General features: G+C 43.5%; 1 protein-coding gene across 1 annotated transcript in view; it reads right to left on the bottom strand.

Moving 5' to 3' along the window:
* BTBD11 (BTB (POZ) domain containing 11) overlaps positions 1 to 19,368 on the bottom strand; it is an 86,632-nt gene that overhangs the window by 25,654 nt on the left and 41,610 nt on the right. Inside the window, exons 5-9 of the mRNA XM_009333069.1 lie at positions 9,895 to 10,060; positions 6,412 to 6,501; positions 3,096 to 3,197; positions 1,885 to 1,978; positions 1,640 to 1,775 (exon numbers count right to left, since the gene is read on the bottom strand). Of these exons, the coding sequence (XP_009331344.1) occupies positions 1,640 to 1,775; positions 1,885 to 1,978; positions 3,096 to 3,197; positions 6,412 to 6,501; positions 9,895 to 10,060 (588 nt within the window). The remainder of the gene's footprint in view (positions 1 to 1,639; positions 1,776 to 1,884; positions 1,979 to 3,095; positions 3,198 to 6,411; positions 6,502 to 9,894; positions 10,061 to 19,368) is intronic.

Below are 19,368 nucleotides of genomic sequence, written 5' to 3'. Positions count from 1 at the left end.
GGGCGGGAGAACAGAATCAGCGGCTAGGCTTTCGTTGCACCCGGGATACGTGCTGAGATGTGGCACGTTAGGACACCTATCCAGGAAACTACTCCAATTAATAGCAGGACCAGCTGAGAGCAGACCTGAGGCAGTCACCGCTCCTGCTAGCCCACTTGCACTGCCTGGGCCATGTCTGCAAGACTCTGGTGTCGTGAAGGAACCATACAGATGTCGCACAAGTGGCGGCATCTCGTGGGAACAGAGACCCATGAGCTAAACGTGACTCAAGATTTCTTCCCACAATCAGGGAAAGCCGAGGTGCCTCTGGACAAGCTCTCAGGACTTTCACCATGGAGGACACTTGAGAAGGGAGCTGCCTGGAGCTACCGAAAGCACCACCACTCGATTAACACTCAAAGCAGTCTGGAAAAGCTGGAGCAGCTAGACATTCAACAAGGCCAGTCAGGGCAGGTTCAAGCACATCTGGGACTACTCTGCAAAGCCACTGATCCAGCTGGGCCATCAAACAGCAAAGCCCAAACTCAGAGACTTGGTGCCCTCAGGTTTGTACCAGCGTAACCTCATCGATCTCAACAGAGTTGTTCTCGGTTTCTGCAGCTGTGAGAAGAGAAACCAGGCTGGCTCCCATCCCACCTCCCTCGTACTCTTGACGTCCTCCCTGCACCTGCTCAGACCCAGGCGTGGGGTGGCAGCGGGGCATGGCGTGTCCCAAACAAATTTGGGGCAGAGAGGGAAGGAGGAGGGAGCGTGTGTGAATGGTGTACAGGTAGGAACATAAGAGCCAGGGCCTGCAACATGCAGAGCCAGCAGCCAAGCCGAGGAGAGCCCCAGGTCCTCCTCAGGCATGTGGCTCCCACTCACGCCGGCGGGCAGCAAGGCTGGAGCAGTGAACATGAGACTGCAATAACCAAAGTGTCCTCTCTGTCCCAGGGATCCCTCGCAGGCTCCAGATGGGCAGCATTGTGCGAACCCGCCCTGACATGCCGTTAGCACGTTGTTAGACTGGCAGCTCGTCTCTAAGCAAACAGATGGTAGGTACTGTCTCTAACCTGTATCTATGTTCCTCTGGATGGCTACAATCAGAAAAGTAGGAACGTGAAGATCATAATACCAATCCATTACACTGCAGTCAACTCCTGAACGTTGCAAGATCATGCATGCCAGGTGCTCATTTAATTACTTTCTTTTTTTTTTTACATTTGCAGCATACATACAACATTAAGGCACACGGGACTTTACAGTAAACACAGATGCAGAAACTCTGTTCAACGACAATTAAGGCTGCAACAGTACAGACACAATCCACCCCAAACCTGAGAAATACGTCAACAAGAAGTTCAGAAGGAATGTCTTTGGCATTCCTTTCTGCCGTCACCTCAGCTACCATTTAACAAACATCGCATTGCAATACAACACGAGGAGTACCCTTCCTTTTTTTTTTTTTAAACCAGCTATCAAAAAGCAGCTTGTACCACCGACTGGTTAAATTCGCATGCTAGCAAAAAGCCTTCCATCTCTGCTCAGTTGGTGGCATGTTCAATTGTTCATGCAGAACTTTCACCCGCCTGCTCAAAATGGGCGCCCAGGCAAAAAAATAAGCACTTGAAGGATGCCACTAGACTTGTTCCCACTCTACCTGTGTCCATGTGCAGCAGCCTGACTGAAAGAGTTCATGTCACCTTGTGGAGTCATGGAAATGCCGTTCCTGTACATTGTTCCTATCATGGGGTCAGCTCCTCGCTCCAACAGCAAACTGACCAGTTCAAAATTTCCTGCAAGTCAAGAGATGCATTTTTACTTCTTTTAAATTCCAGTATTTGCTCACCTAAACCACAGATCCCAACTGAAGAATTTATTACAGTGGGAGAAGAAGGTCCTTACCAGCAGCTGCTGCCAACTGTAAAGGAGTTTCAGAGTAATTTTCCTCTCCATGCTCCAAGGAACCTTCTACCTTTGCTCCAGCATCCAGCAACAGCTAGAAAGAAAATTCACCATTTAGAGCAACTGGGGGAATCACAGCCTTCAGAGTTCATGAACAGTGACAAATGAGAGTCTAATGCTTCTTGTTATCTGCAAACCAGATACGATGGAAACAAGTGACATGCAAATTCTGCCCATTGTTCCACAGAGGCAAATTGATTCCTTTTTTCGCTCATTTTACGCTGCCAGACACCAGAAGCACTAGTGTCCAACTTCAGAGCCAAAAAAGTGTAACCCAGTGTTTCTGAATGGGAAATGGGGTAAGGTCAGTGTTAGGAAGTAATGCGCTGAAGATGGAAGTACTGAAAATTAGCCCGACAAGCATCCTTCCTTCACAGTCTTCTAGAAGCCCAGCACCACCCTAAAATAGATCAGATTTCACTTGCCTCCATCTTTTATATAAAGACATGGCCAAAAGAAAGGCAATTCTTAAGAACCAATCGCAGTCCAAAAGCTGTGATCTCCATCAGGGACACTTCCACGTAAATAACAACAACGCTGAAAAGAAAAGTGGCCAAGGAGAGCAGGATAGAGCCTGCGCTCCAGCCCCCTCTTGGCCATTTCTGTCTTGAGGCCTTCACAGTTTTGGCGCTTCATTAATTGTGCCACAGACACAGCTGTTTTGAAGAATAAACCTTCTTGACTTTTGAGATGCTAAAGCACAGAACCAGCATATCCCACGCGACGCCTCGCCAGGGTAAGGAGAGCGAGTGCTTCTCCCCCTTTGGAGCAGCACAAGGGCTGTTGTCCAGCCTTTTCTCCTCCCCCACCAAGGCAGCGGTTTTGTGTTTGCTAGAATATTATAGTGTAAGAAAGTGTAATGAATGAATAAACAAACATATAAAACAAGTGGTCAGGAAGGAGCACAAGGAGTTGTCAGACTTTCTTTGGTGCAACTTTGCTTTAAAATTGTCCTACTTAAACCTCATATTGGTTAAGGTTTGAACACCGTATTCGTTATATAATAGGTCTATTATATATCAGTACACTCTAGAAGAAGCAGAAGTAACCAATATGAGTATGACAAGAGGATACTGGTTTGAGATGGATGTAATTAGAACTGAAGAGGAGAAACAAAAGAATGAGATGCAGGTAGGGAAATACAATAATACCTGAACTACAGGAATATGTCCATGCAACACAGCAAATGTCAGAGCTGTCCAATGGCGGGTCTCAGGGTGGACGGATGGGTATTTATGAGCAGTACTGACAACCTACAAACAAATTAAAGTTATTTTTTTTAAAGAGCTATACGTAATAAAATTCAACCTGCCTGAAAGCCAGGCATGTGAGGGAGTAAGTGAAATAGAAAACCTAGGAAAGGTGCTTTATAAAATGATTGGCTTCATTTTTTTCCTGCAAAAATTTTCTCAATATTAAAACTGTTCATGCTGATTTGACAGCTTGAATAGAGTTCATACCAAATGAAGTCTTTTTACCAACTACTATAGCTCCATCTAAACCACTGGCCACCAGATACTTTTGCACAAGGTCAAAACATCCACAGCTGGTTACAGCAGCACACACTGGGGAAGCAGGGATGGATCAGGACGCTCTACAGCTAAGGACCACTCTCACTGACTTCTCCCGTCCGTGTATCGACAGCCCTGGGTCTTGGGATTGCTCTAGGCCCAAATAAATTCTTTCCACATAAATCGGTATGACTTTTGTCGCTGCCGTCATGAAAGACACATCACAAGCCCTATGCTAGAGTTCACAGATGTGCTTCCAGGCTCCTCCTCTCCCACGGGAGGAAAAAAGACAGCTGAGAAGTGATGGGGCAAAGCGGCATTTCAGAGATGTTTTAAGAGAACTCCTTTTTACCGCTGTCTCCTGTCTGAGTTGAGTTAAAAGAGCAGGGAGGTGACAGTTAAGAGAGATGCAAACTATATCCTTAGAAAACAAAATTATATTTTTCACATTTTCTATGAAGGAAAGATATTTCCTTCCATTTTCTACGTCTTAGTGCCTGATGCCTCTAATGTAGACATTGGGGAAGATGAATAACCACTCTTCACTTCAGTTTCCCTATCTTAAAGATGAGGGTATTAATATTGATGAGGTTCACAGAGATGGCAAAATCTAATGAACGTTTGCAATCCGAGACTGCACACTTGGATAGAGTGTGACACTAAAATTCAAAATCTTATTATTGATCTTCAGAGGAGGACTAAAATCAGAGTAAAAGATGCACCACCTCTCTGTCTCATCAGCCAGCTATGCTTTTGCTACCTTGTCTGAAGTACTTTTATCCATGTAGGGGAGCAGGGCCAGTTATTAAATGCTCAGTTGCATTAGCAGCTCGCATTTCCATGCGCCACATGCAGTGTTTTGCTAGAAGCACATGACCAGGCCCTCAGTCCCAAGGACAGGGATGAGAGCAAAATCTGAAGAGCCCATGCAGATCCTGCAGCTTGCCAGAGGAGCGGATCTGCACCAGCACCTGGCTGTTATTGCCCAGATTTGCCAAAAAGAGAGCTCAAAGTGCCAACAGGAGAAGTGGGCCGGTGTCTGAGCACAGGCACGGGGCTTCTTTGGGTCTGGGATTGCTCAGAAGGAAGAGGATTGAGTAGCTTGAGCCTTGGGGTTTAGGCTGGGGAGCAAGAGCAGTGGAGGGTGAGGATGGGCAGGGTCACGGTTCAGTGAACGGCATCCAGCTCCTCCTCCAGCACGGACTCCCAGCATTGTTCGGGGCAGCCCATGGCAAGCGGCAAAGAAAATGAAGTCATTTTAACTCCTTTGCTCCTTTTTTTTTTGGTTAGAGTTCTTTCTGGTTGACACAGTGTTTGCAAAAGACCTGTGGTTGACTGGGATTTGAAGGCCTCAGTTGAGATTTGCTGAGCAGCTACAGGTCCCACTGACTCCACAGCAAATTGCAGCTTCTCAGCACATCTGGAAATGAGTCCATTTTCGCCAGAGATGGGCAATCAAAAAGGGAGGCATCCAGCATTTGAGGCTACTTTTGGAAACATATATATATATATAAAACTGATTTGCAGAGTGAAAGGGGGAAGATGATGCAGGCACCTGACAGAGTATTTATTTTTGTTCATGGTTGATTTGCCTTTTTGTTTTGCCTTAATTGCCCAATTTGCACAGTTGGTTGTGGTGTGCACAAATCATCTTATAATTGCACTCCGTAATTATTCACAGTTCTTGTCCCAAAGTGTTTTCATTTGATTTTAGAGCAAACACTCTACAGAAATGAATCAGGGAGGTTCACATTCCTCACTGGAGCTGTTCTCTCAGATGTCAGCAGTTTCAGGAAGACAAAACTCTTTAAATTTCCATTTGGTTCAAGTCTGGAAGATTACTGGAGCAACTGGGAGGACTGCTCCTAATGAAAACTTGTCCTAGGAACCAAATAATGGCATCTCACCTCTGAGCCACAGGCAAGCTAAAAGGAGAGCTCCATTTCCATGCCCATCCAGTCTTTGGTGTGCCTATCAAGAGTGCTAACTAGGGTTCGAGTATTCCATTATTGCCAGCTCTTGAGGGTGGTGTGCTTGAATTTGGGAAGAGGTGAGAGTGGAACTGAAATCATCAGCTGGTTTCACATAAGCCACCGAACAGCACTCAGATAGTAACGACTATCAGTCTCTTACAGGTGACACCCATTTTTACTTTTAAATTAGATTTTTTTTAAGTGCAAAACGTCTGGCTGAAAGCAGTGACTACAATTTATCAGCTTGCTCAAGTCCAAACAGAACAGATGGAACACAGATAAGTGAAGCAGACAGCTTAATTTACTCATGACCTCAACAAATTGAAACTGGAATCATTAACAAATAATTCTTTTGCGGATTTTCAAGCGGCTCTCTAAAAATGTACATACCTGCATTGCACAAAGTCAGACCACAATCTGCTCGGTGGACAGATTGTGTAAGTTTGTGATGTGTATTCATCAGAGACGTTTATATCTGGAAGCTTCAAGCTCCTCATCCAACAGTTTTTAGCCCAAGGCACTTTGTAAAACAAAACAGTGGAACCTACATTGCACTTGCGTGCTGGGGATGCTTAGCTAGAACATCCCAATGCACAGAAATGCTCGAGCTTTGGCAGGTTATCAGGCGGGTATTTCTTTTATCCTCTTCATTTTAACTCAGCTGAGATTCAGGGAGTCCTTCCAATATCATTAGAGCTGTGCTCCGTGCTAGTGCTAATGCCTGTATTCATTTGCAGTGTGCAAACACAACTAAATCAGTATTACCTGTGGGGTAAGTCTGATGACCCCTTCTGTGCAGTGAATCCCAATGTTAACCTAATGCAGTTTGATTTCACTATTCATTTCAAGTGGTGCCGTCCGGGATAAGACAAATTTATTTTCCTTTTAATTCTTGGGATTTTTCCCTCCACTACAGTTTCAGGGGGTAGTTTAAGATGTAAACAAATAACAGAACAAAGATACAACCAACAAAAAGTCCTCACCTCAGCATTCAGATCTGCTCCAGCATCTAGTAGCATCTGCACCATAGCCTCATCACCCCTGACACAAGCATACATCAGTGGAGTCATGCCCTAGTCATTTTTTGGAGTTAAAAAACAAAGGAATTGAGAAATTTAACACAGAACTCTCTTTGATTTTTTAAACAATTATTTAAGTATTTATCATCAAGACTAACAGTATGTATTTAAAGAAAGCCATTACCTCTGTTACAGACATGCCCCTCAGACTAGCAAAAGCCAACCATTTTCATGAAGTCTCCATTTTTGTTTTCACTTGGGTTGACTCTTTTTTTTTTCATGTTATCCTCAGCATCCTCAGCATGGTGAGTGAAACTGGGCTTGTCAGCCTCACCTCCCATCTTCATATACAAAACTACGCATCTTTGTCTTTGGGTCCCCAGCAGAGAAATGTTTTTATCAAAGCAACCATATTTCCACTGGCATTTTAAAAAGACAATAATTCTATTCAGTTTTCTATGATCACAGTTTCATAACATCTAACTTTTTAATTACCAAAAGAGCCTTTAAAAACATCCCAAGCTCCTCTTACGACAAATTAGATTCAGGCACACCTTTTTCAACGCAGATACTGTAAGGGGCTGGAAATGTAAAGGCTTTGTATAGCACTCCCTAGCAAACAAGGACTTAATTTTAAATGAAATGCCAGACAGCACTGTTGCAAATTGCTGGCTCTAGGAAAACATGGCCCTGTTTGGAGAAAAAGTAGATTAAGTGACCCTTCACTGCAGAACCACCACAGTGCAACTTGTATTAATCTGAAATACCTGCTGCAGCTGATCACCATTTCCCTTAAGATAAGTATTACTGTGGCTGCGGTAATGAGTCCAGATGAAACCATGAAAAAATCATTAAATCTACAGTAAATTATAACAGAAAAAGGTGCTTATTAAATACAGTAGGGGGTGTTGATCAACAGCCACCAGTTGTTTTGTAGTAAATCTACCGCAGCACGCAGCTACCTCTAATGCATGTTTATAGCCTACCTTGAGGTCCCCTGGTAAATCTGCTCTCAGACGATAGCCTGTTTGCTGTTTAACTTGAGTGCTGCTGTGAAGTGAAATTATTTTCAGAGAAACTGGAGGTGCCCAGCACGGCCAGACACAGAGCCATGACGCCGCTCTTCCTAGCAAGAGCCCAGCATCACTGTTTTTGCTGAACTACCCCATTTTTCCCGTTTGCATGCAGGGCTAAAGGTAGTGGGTGCTTAGGTATGGAAGGGCTGCCCTTGTAGAGAAAGTATAAATTAAGGTTTGTCCCTCCAAGGTACTTGGAGCCCCCTTGAAACACATTGAGCATTTCACAGGATCAAATCCGCAGTGTACTTATGGAGATACAGAGTAAGGGAATAGGCATTTGGGGCGTCATGCCGTTAGTAAGAAAAAACAAGTTCACCCCAGGCAAGGAGAGTTCTTGGGTGACTTGAAGTTACTTGCAAAGGGAATTTAAAACTGCTTCAGCAACAGTCAGTGGCAAAACATTTCCCTTGGCAGTCAATAAACACTACAGGAACAAACAGGACCATGAGAATTACAAAAAATTGTGTTTGGGCCTTGAAACACGGGGACGGGATGGCAGCTTAAAATTAAATACATGTTCCTTCAACTATTATTTCAATTTCTGTAAGTGGCATCATTCGGAAATTAAATCAAGTGTTTAGCACAAGTCTAATCAGATCTGAAGAAAAGAATCTGAAAGCCTCATGCTGGGTCTCCCCCCTGCAAGACGCAGCATGTGAGCAGCCACGGTGAAGAACCCCGCAGCAACATCCAGAGCAAAAAGTCTGCCCGGGGACCACACGGGATATTTTGGCCCTGCTGAAGCTAAAGAAGGACTTACCACTGACTAAAAGGGGCCCAGAATGTCATGCTGCAGTATCGGGGCTTTAAAGAGTTAATGAGGTTTCTAACCTCCCCTCCCCTTGCACTGCTGTCCCTGCTGCTCTTGTCTCTGCCGGTCCCCCAGCCTTGCACTGCAGCATCGCTCAGCCCCCTCTCTTTGCACATGGGAGGAATGGATTTTTAATGAGCCCATCATCAGTGTTTGACACACACACAGGAACACGGTAACAACATGTACCATCAACGCAAAGGGCATTTGGGTTTTGACAAAATAAAAAATGGCTCTTTTTCTTTCAGCCTTGTATCACTTAGGGCTCTGTCCTGCAAGATGTGGGATCCTACAAGACGTGGGATCTTTGATCCAGCGAAGCATTTAAGCACAGGCTTAACTTTCACTCAAATAGAGTGTAAGCATGTGTTCAGAGTTAAGCACGTGATTAGGTACTTCGATGAATCAAGCCAGAATGTTCCCAGGTTTCAGCCTGGAGGACAGAGGAAATACGCTGTGAAAAGCTTCCAGGTTCAGACTAACTTAAAATAATAATAATTTTTTAAAGTATCACGTATGAACCTTGGAATGAGCTCTCCAATACAACTTTTTTGGGAGTAGTACTGCTCTTTTTTAAAGCTCTTCTCAAACAAATCCACAATATTGACTCAGACTGAAGCTCCTGAACAGCAACATTAACTCACATTCCCAGAGCAGTTTTCATTAGAGGACCTGAACACACTTACAACCCAGCTCCTGTCCCAAGCAACCACCTCAGGGGCGGCAGCTGCCTGCCTCTTGCCAAAGGGGATGTCACAGCTCTGGGAACATGCAGTGACACTTTCATCAGGGGCACCAGAAAATTCAGGGAACTCCATTTCAAAAGGAAAATGGTAATATCCGTGGCCATCGTTTCCCTCTGGGAAGGGGGAACCACCTCGGTGAGCACCACAGTCCAACAGACTGCTGCCGGTAGGCAGCCACGGTAGGCAGGTTTATCCCCAGACACAACCACCAGCCTCATGGAGGTGTAACTCCAGGGAAATTTAGGCTCCTCAGTTGGTGGATGTTGGCCACAATGACTAATGGAGTGGTAACACTGCAGAGAGACTTTCATGTGTGGAAGGTCAGTTCAAACTGGGCTCAACTCAATTAAAGACTGCCAGCAATTAACTGTTTCCTGCCGGGGTTTGGTGGTGCACGTGACATGCACTGCATACCCCAGGGCAGTGTTCAGTGGAAGGACGTTCACCTCACAAAGACCTGCCCCACACCACTGTTCACGGCATTGAAGCAGTTTTAAGTATTCAGACCAACGCTAAGCTCTCTTGGGATCTCCTTCTGGCTTCAGCCGACTCAGTTCACTGTTAAGAAGATTTAAGGGGACACATTCGCCCTCATGCTGAGTTACCTCAGTACCAACAAATCAATACAACTCAAAAAGACCAAACTTAACATAGATGTTCACCTGGCGGTGCTTTAACTCAATGCAAAGTAATGCAGGGAAAGCATTAAGGTCCTGTCTATGTTTAGCTGAAAGCTGGGGCTCATTTTCTGTGATAAGCAGGCAAAACTCTCACATTTCACAGTTGCTTCTTTACATTTCTATCTCATTACCTGTTCACTCATGCTGTTAATCCCATCCGGCCCCAGCAAGGATATGGCTTGTTTAACCAGATCCGTTCGGCCACAGTTGAGCATCCGGAAACCCAGGTCCTGCTTGAACTTCGCTTCAGTGGCAACTGCATCCAGTTTCCGAGATGCACAAAAACAGTCGTCGATTCTGTGGATGTGAGAAATAAACTCCCTCAGAGGACAATCAGAGGACAGACCTCACTGTCCCTAGGAAAATAATTCTTTGCCCTATCTTTGAAGGATGTAGGTCATGCACATACTCATTCTCCTTTGACCTGTATGTTTCAAGGGAAGTGCTGAATGGGGAATGCTAATGCAAGCTAATGGAGATTGCCCTTGGTCTATCTTTCATGGGACAAGTTATAAATTAAAAAAAAAATTGGGCAAAAAAGCACAGCTTTCACTTGATTTTGTTTCCCTGTTTAAGCAACGCACAACACATTCTCACCCCAAGTTGTCTCTCTGCATTGCAAGGTGATCCAATCCCCCTGCTCTCTGAAAAGTTTCAGTGGCTTCAGTAAGCTTTGAACTTAGATCAAATGGATGTATAATCATTGACAATACAACAAAGAGAAAATAATGTCACTCCAAATGCCTTCAAGGATCTTGCCAGCTCAGCCCCAGTAACAGGGAAGTTTTTTTGAAGCAGAAAGTGCAAGTCACAGAATCACAGACTGGCTGAGGTTGGAAGGGACCTCTGGAGGTCATCTGGTCCAACCCTCCTGCTCAAGCAGGGCCACCTGCAGACAAGCAGGGCACCATGTGATCAGGGAGCAGCAGGCAATCTTGCCAGGTAATCATGGCAAAACACCACAAATCCTTGCTGGCTGTGCATAACAGATGGGATGTCATTCTTTTAAGATGTTATTCAAAAGATCCCCAAACTGTAAACTGCTCAAGACATCCATTTCAAATGGAAGAAGGGCTAGGAGTTATTTAGGCAAGATGTGAATCTACAGCTCCAGAGAGAGCCAGGCAATTCCAATTTGATGTTTATCCAGCTCGGTTTCATCTTATTAAAAGACAGATTTGCTTTCCTTTCATGCTGAGGAGTGTCTGGGGCAGAGGGTGGAGTCCAAATCCACAGTGCTTTTGGTGTGAACTTGGATAAAGGACTGTTTGGAAAAACATCACTTTCATTCTCCAAAAATGCTAGGTCAGAAAACGAGGGGCTACTTATGAATGAAAAACAAAACAAAGATCAAAAGTGAAAAAGTCAAACATACATCAAATATATGGTTTCTATTTCATATGTTAAAAAATGCAGCAAACCAAAAGAAAAATATAAACAGCACATCATTATCATTCAAATTTCTTCTTCAAGATGCTTTATCAGAGCTTTATAAAAATATATAACACTGCTTAATATTTAACAGCAATATGCAACAAATACGCTGTTTATATAGAAGCAGCGGTATGTAGTAATAGCTATCACTCTTCCTCTTTCAACAGAGGAAGGAAGGTGAGATGGAAAATACAAAATATTTTGATCAAAGCTTCTGCAGGACTTAGTACTGAAACTGACATCTGAGCTCAAGCTGGGCCACGACCAGTCTGGAAGACAACAGATATTTTGTTGATGTTCATTCTACCTGCTCGGTTTGGGTTTTGACTGCTAAAAAGTTGATATCCTAAAAACACAAACAAGGTATGCCTGGAGTATCATTACTCAGGGGAACAAGGATAGTGCTTCATGACAACAGTATGCTGCAAGATTAATGCACAACACTCGCTCACAATAAATACACCATAACAGCGGTAACAGGTTCTGCACCAGTAATACACCTACAACAGAGGTGAAGAAAGTAACACATTGCAAGGCCGGGTTTTCTGCAGTAGTTTCTGAGCAAGTTTAAGGAAAATGCAAAACCAGCACAGATATGCAGGGCTGAGCTCAATGACACCAAGATCCACAGGAGCAATTGCGGCTTTAACACGTTCACACCGTATGGCACATTTCTGACACGAGCTACAGCAACATTTGGTACTTGTTACCCCCATAGCATGAGATGCTAGAGGGCATCTGTGCCCTCCTTTAACATACGGCATAGATAAAGCATGCTCAGAAATTTGGGGGGGGGAATGGTTAGTGCATGGATAGAGAGTCTGGACTTCCCTGCTCCAGCTGGCCATTTGCAGATGACTCTGGTCTGAAAACAAGGTGGTTCCTCAGCAAAGTGCAGCTATGGAAAGATCTAGACATCCTCTGACGACTGTAGAGGTGTCTGCTGCTATGAATCATTGCCTGTGTTAAGTCACTGCTTCATCATTTGTACTGAGGTATATAACATACACTCTGAATAAAATGGGTCGAATTCAGTGCTGGCAGAAACAGGCAGAGCTTCACTGACGTCAGCCCAGCTCAGTGCATGCAAAACACTAGTTGACAATCTCCTCTTTATAAAAAGCAAGATTTTGACCTGGGTTGCACACCCACACAAGGGAGGAAGGAGGAACAAGGACCTACCTCACCTATCTTGTATGGGCTGCCCAGATCTCTACTCTGGCATGGGTTCAGAAATAACTTACTTCTCCACAAGTATCTCCTCCTTGAGTTGGCTCTGGTCCCCTAAAAGCACATCAGTTCACCTGCTTATAGCCAAGAAAGGGGACTCATGAATTACTGCTGATACTGGGTATGAGCAAATTAGGACTCCTCAATCAACTGGGGGTATAAGGGTCTTGGTCCAAGGGCTCCAGGATGCTACAGCTGTACAAACACTGCAACAATAACATGGACGCAGGGGAGTGCCTGAGCTGCGTGGCTGCCGGGCAGCACTGACGAAACGTGATCTAGACCAAGTACCACAAAGCAAGAAACCACAACTTAGTGCCATTACCAGTGGCCCACTACCTTTTTATACCCCAAAAAGGACCCATCATGAGTGAGTTACAGCCCCAATTTATGGGACATAGCAAAGGAAACTATATGGCAAAATTTGACATATATCATTGCTGGTGCCACCATTGTCATATGTTGACCAGTAAAATGGGTAATGATCAAACTGGGGAGTTTAATAAAACAAGAGCATGATGCAAGGGAAAGGAAGGGAGGATGCTTCAGAAGAGAAAGTGTAGCAACATCTCAAAAAGCCAGAGATGAATGAGTTAAGGAAAAGGAGATTTAACATGTACAGATAAAAAGCAGTAAAGAGACAGATCAAAAATGATCAGGAACTACGAGTACAGAATAGGAGAACACAGCATCACTTTTAACACTGGAGAAAGCCAACTGGGAAGATGATACAGCAGACAGACCGAGCAGTAGCATTTCAAAATGAAAACTGGGGGGGAAAAAAAAAACAACCAACCCAAATCCATCAAAAATCAACCCTAAGCCACCACAGCACTGCATTTGCTCCCCAAGTCCTCTTTCATACCATTAACTACATAATGTTGATTCATAGAATGAATCAATTGTTTAGGTTGGAAAAGACCTTTAAGATCATCGAGTCCAACCGTAAACCTAACACTGCCAAGTCCACCACTAAACCATGTCCCTAAGCACCATGATCTACATCACATATCTTTTAAATACCTCCAGGGATGGTGACTCAACCACTTCCCTGGGCAGCCTGTTCCAATGCTTGAAAACCCTTTTGGTAAAGAAATTTTTCCTAATACACAATTTAAACCTCCCCGCCAACTTGAGGCCATTTCCTCTTGTCTTATCACCTGTTACTTGGGAGAAGAGACTGACACCCACCTCGCTACAACCTCCTTTCAGATAGTTGTAGAGAGCGATAAGGTCTCCCCTGAGCCTCCTTTTCTCCAGGCTAAACAACCCCAGTTCCCTCCGCCGCTCCAACAGGATTTGAGGATTCCAACAGCAGCAGAGGGTCTCTGCTCCATATTACGCTGTATAATGGGATGCTGCTCCATCACAGATACCATCCAGAATCACAAACATTAAAGGATGCAAGGTAAAAAAGGAGGAAGGGAATAGGCACCCAGGCTTGACTCACTCAAGACTTCTTAACTTTGTACTGCAACAAATACAGTGACAAGATATGAAGAGGTGGGAAAGGGATGGAAAGAAGTTTGAAAAACAGGGTTGACGAGGAATAGTTAAGTCAGCTAAATATATAGGGTCACTTTTTAGAGTTGTGAAACTGTGCCTGCAAAGCAAGGGAAGCCAGCGTAAGTGCAAACAGAGCTGGAAACCTCCCCAGATGCACAGTCAGTTCACAGCCCTTTTGCCAAAAAGTCTTTTGTGATCTTTCCAATCGCAGAGGAGGCTGACACGGGCCCGAGAGTGGGACATCCCCTCCAAGGCCACCTTGGTTTGTTGCCAGGTTCTGCTGGCTGCCAGCGCTCACACAGGTCGTCCTTTCCCCAAGACCTCACCCTGCAGAAAAGGCACTTTTTCATCAAAGGGGTGGGGAAGGCTGACAGGAGGAGCAGAAGACCACGGGGGGCCAACGCCTTTCTCCCCCTCCTCTCCCTGGGGACAGTCTCAGGATGGCAGGACATCACCACCCCGGATGCTAGCTGGGTCAGGTGAACTTTGAGGTCCCCGAGAAGTGACACAGTGACAATGGTAGGACTGGCCAGCATCCTTCAAGGGCGACAGCCTCTCTCAAAAGACTGATCCCATTCTGGATTCCCCTATTTAGCAATGTGTGGGGCTGGGCAGGCTCCTTGGCACCACCACTGCTGTACACGTGCTCCCAACGCCCAGAACTGAGAAGTAATATGCTTGAATTAATAACATACACTGATCATAGTCCTCGTGCTCAACAGCAAATCCAACCCTCTAATTCAGGGGTTCAGTCACATAGCCTGTAAACTCCTTAACTAGTCCCTCCCTACCTTGAATCAGTAAAAGGAAAATTAGAAACAGGTGAAATATTCTTGATTTTATGTTTGTAGCAAAGCTGTGACCACATTTTTTAACTTACAGTGCAATACAATTTTCTCCCAGTCCTCTTTTAATTCCTCACAGATATTGCTTCTACAGCAGCTATCTTCAAGATCATTACAGTGTTGCCACTGCACATAATTAACTTTACTGTGGCTTTATATGGGGGATACCATGGTAACATTAATTACTTGCAAATGGTCACTGTTGAATGCTGCATGGTGACCATGACACTCTATCATACTCCAAAATACTCAAACCTCTGAAAGCAGTCAAAGATAATCTTCTTCATTTATAATGGGTCCTAGCAGTACAGCAAATTATTTTTATCTTTTCCCAAACTCACATTACGAAAACATAATGCAGCACTTCTACAGCAACGGTTTAAATGCAAGGGTTTTTTTTTTTTCCATTTTCACTCGGACTGGCTAAGATAGGGTCTGTGTGGATCTTTAATAAATTACGCATGGATTGAATACATTTGGGAAAATGGATGATTCAAAGGCAAAGTGTTTCCATCGTAACTGTGGTAGACACAGCAGCTTTCTTATTACTTAGCTTTTTAATGATTTGTTCTTTGGGAGGATATTATTGCTAAAGTCAGCAGTAGACAATAAAAAAAACCCAAACAACAATGCTCTGTAAATGTTGCCAAAAAAAGGTAAGAACATCCTAATCATGTTCTAAGTTCTATGTGCCAGCATAGCATGCTAATAGTTGATTTAAAATAAATGGAGTGCAGACTACGATGAGCAGCAGGACAAACACTCCACTCGACTGAAAGGAACAGATCATCATCCTGACAGCCAAGCATCAAAACCTTGTTTGTCCACCTGGGACTCAACTGCCAGCCCTTTCAATTAAAAGAATGATAATCTATTAATTAAATCCATCTTTTTAGCTCTGTAGAGTTTATTCAGTCTGTCTCTGTCTTAAATATGAATGAGGTCTCGAGTCAGAAATTATAGCTCAGCTGGTTGGAAGTCTGGAAGGAGTCATATTTTAGCCAGCAAAACACATGCATTTGCAATGCTGAATTTCTTGGGGTCAGGGATCACAGTTTTGATCTGGGTATGCACAGCCTGTAGCACAAAAGGGTCTTGTTCCTTGCCTGGGGCTCTTCAGTGAGACTACAGACACAAATGGCAATAGCAGGAGCAGCAGACGATTTTATTAAAATTTGTGAGCACTCTTTTTTCCGATGTGGTGCTTTAAAAGGAACTATAATGCTGATATTAATAGGACTGCAATATAAATACTATATTGAGACAATTATTTGCATTTTCAGTTTTGGAGAGAGGGAAACTTAAGCACAAACACGTTATTCAAAGTGATGAAGAGCACTACTTTTTAATGCAGACATATAATATCTCCATTTACTTTAATCAGGAGCCAAATTAAGACAAGAAAATAATAACACTCTGGGTATTTATTAGCCAACCTCTTATTCTCGTCAAATGCCTGAGAATAAATTGGTTACAGATAATGGAAAATACATTTAAAAAGTGATGTGACTTAGCAAATCAAGACCCAAATCTATATTTCAAAACACTCTTAATATTACAGTCCCATGTATATGGGCCAGGAACCATGTTCAAAATTGAATCTGACTTCAGATTTTTAACAAGGACAATATATCACAGGAAAATTTGGGTACAGATTCATCTTCCATATAAATAGATAGCACAAGTCTTCACTAGCGAGTGGAAGCCAATATGTTACCTGTATCCTGATTATTATATTCAGGAATGTATATTGAGACAGAGCATATGAAACACAGATGAACTTGCTCGCAATGGAAAAAACCCAAGAAGGCTGGATCCTAAAGCCTGTAAAAATAAAAATACAAGTGTGTTCTGTCCTAAAGTGAAGGAGAACATAAGGGCAAGGTCCTCCCCTTCAATAATTTTTTTATTACGGTTGTCTTCAGGCAACCGGTTGGCAGGAGAGGTTGAGATTCACCTCAGGAAACCCGTGCTCTACCTTTTAAGTAATAAGATCTCCTTCATCCGCTGGCACCACCTGCCCCAAGGGACTGCTGGATTTTGTCAAGTAGCTTCTTTGCTATCGCTCGCTGGTTTGGCATTTTTGTGTCTAATTACAGCAATAGCCACGGCTGGTGTTAAAGGATTAGTGAAAATTTGTGGGAGGAACAAGGACATTCAAGGAGCTATGCAAACATCAACCGCCCCTACTTAAAAGTGGCTGTATCTAATTGAATAGCAGAATTTCTTAGCAGTTTTCTACTCTCCCTCTCCAGAAACTCAGCACCTTACCCAGTGCATTTTAAGAGAGAGTGAAGAGCAGTGGGAATATTTTTCTGCCTTCAAATCTCTATTTATTAAAGTCTATTTATATTTTCATGCTCTAGTACAAGCACAGGATTTCCATAAATAAAACATTAAATGCAACTCTTCCTCTTTCACTTTCAAGTTAGAACTACTTATGTGTGATATAGTATTAAGATGACACAGCAAATGGTATAGACTGCTCGGAAAGAACAAAATAGCACATCTTCCCTTCACGTTGCTGTATTTTTCCCTTTCCACACTCTTAAGAAAAGTCTCTACAATGAGACAAGGATGCTCCCATGTTAAATAAGCTTCACTCTTGAGGTTGATAATCCTATTTTCCTAGAGAGCCTTCATTAAGAGGGATGGTCCCAGACAGAAAAGCAGACTTGGGTATTCTCAGGCAAAGGCTAATTGGAAATTAGGACTGATTTTCAATTAAAGACAGGTTTTCAAAGGCACTCAGACACTGCACTTGCCCGGAGACCTTTCTGGATCGGAGCTGTAAATGCAACTCAAGAGCCCTGGGTGAGGCTGCGACAGGGCAGCGGCTGCGGGAGCATATGGGACTGGAGGGTTAATAAACCCAGTCCTATGCTGCAGCAAGGCTTTGATCCATCTACACTTTCAGTTTGAACTTACTCATGACCTGTTAATATCCACATATTCCTGTGTCCGTGCTGCCCTTTAAATAGAGTGTATTTTTCCTTCCGCAGTGTTTACTCCTGATGTATTTCTAGAGAAGAGTCACATGTTCCCTCAGCACCCACTTCGCTCAGCTGAATGCGCCCCTTTTTTCTATTCTAGTCTTACTCCATGAGAACATTTTGTCAAAACTCAAACCACCCCAGCCTGTTTCTCTGTACCTGCTCCAATGTGAATATTTTCTTGACCCGGACACATGATTTGCGATTCCACATCACTTCCTACCACCTCCATGTACAGAGGCACCAATATTTCCCCCCTTCTACTGGAAATACCTATCTATCAAGATATGCATCCTCAAAATGCATTTGCTTTTTTCATGGCTAAGGCAAAAGATACTTTTTTGGTTCACAACCATTCCGAAATGAAATACTGCTCTACAGTTTTTACCACCACCTTTCCAATACGCAGCTCCCAATACAGTTTATATTATATTGTATATATAGTGTATATGCTAAATACATGCACTGCAGCATGTATTTTTCTATTTAATCTCCACGTGTTTGCCTTCCATTTGTGGAAAATTGCATTTCATCCCATTTCTTTTGTCCCAGCCCTCAAGGTCATCCACTTTTTCCTGGATGATTTCCCAAACTTCCTCTGTCAGGACAATGCCTCTCAACATCGTGGCATCAGCAAATTTTAACTTCATGAGCGCACTGCTAAGATTTGTGCCAAAGCCCTTTCTGAAAATTAAAAAAGACCAGTTTTTAAGGGGGAGAGCTGAAGATCTCTGCTTATAACCCCACCGCAGCCAACCCAGCCCTTGCCACCTCACTTGAAGCCAGTCCCTGCTCACTTCCCAATTGCCTTTACTAATCCCTATCTTCTCTGGCTTAACTAATAAATAGCTCCCTGCATGAACTGCATGAAATCATTCACTCAAGTCCAAATAGATGAGAACTACTGAATTTCCTTGGGGTAGAAAATCAGTTATCTTATCAAAAAAGTTATTAGATTAGTCTGGCAAGATCTATCTTTAGAAAATCTGTGTCACATTTTATCCCATTTTTCCCTCAACAACATGTCTTTAATCAGTCTTTGCTTGAAAAACATTTGAAGGCCTTGCACTAACAGCCTGGAATTTTCCTCGGATCATTTTTCATCCTTTTTAAATGTTGGGCGCTACTATTATTACTCCTTAGAGTTATGGCGCTACTCTGGGCTTTGTTAAAAGTAGCTCTTTCTCATCTCTGGGATAAAGGTTATCTGGTCACCCCAATTTGAGTGCATTAAGCAGCATCATTTGCTCTCCTTTTGATTACTATTTTTTCCATTTTCATAACCTTGTTGCTTTATTTTTCCCTTTCCCCCAAGGATTTTCTTCCCCAAAACAGAGGCAAAGTATTCACTTAAGTTCTTGGGGTGATGGCCTCTGCTAGCACTGATGCACACCTCTCACAGGTGCCTCCTCAAGGCCAGCACTTATAGATACCAATTTCACCTCTGCATCCCAGGAAGAGAGGAGAAAAATGTGCATGTCCGTGGTCAGGAGCAGAGATAGGACCCAGACTCACAGCCAGTCAGAGAAGAAAAGGGGTATTTGCTGTGTTCACCACACGTGAGCCCAGCACCCACAGGGAACCCAGCCGTAGCTCA

Source organism: Pygoscelis adeliae, unplaced genomic scaffold, assembly GCF_000699105.1.
Source record: "Pygoscelis adeliae isolate BGI_AS28 unplaced genomic scaffold, ASM69910v1 Scaffold38, whole genome shotgun sequence".
Taxonomy (NCBI): domain Eukaryota; kingdom Metazoa; phylum Chordata; class Aves; order Sphenisciformes; family Spheniscidae; genus Pygoscelis; species Pygoscelis adeliae.
This window is presented reverse-complemented; position numbering and strand designations above follow the sequence as displayed.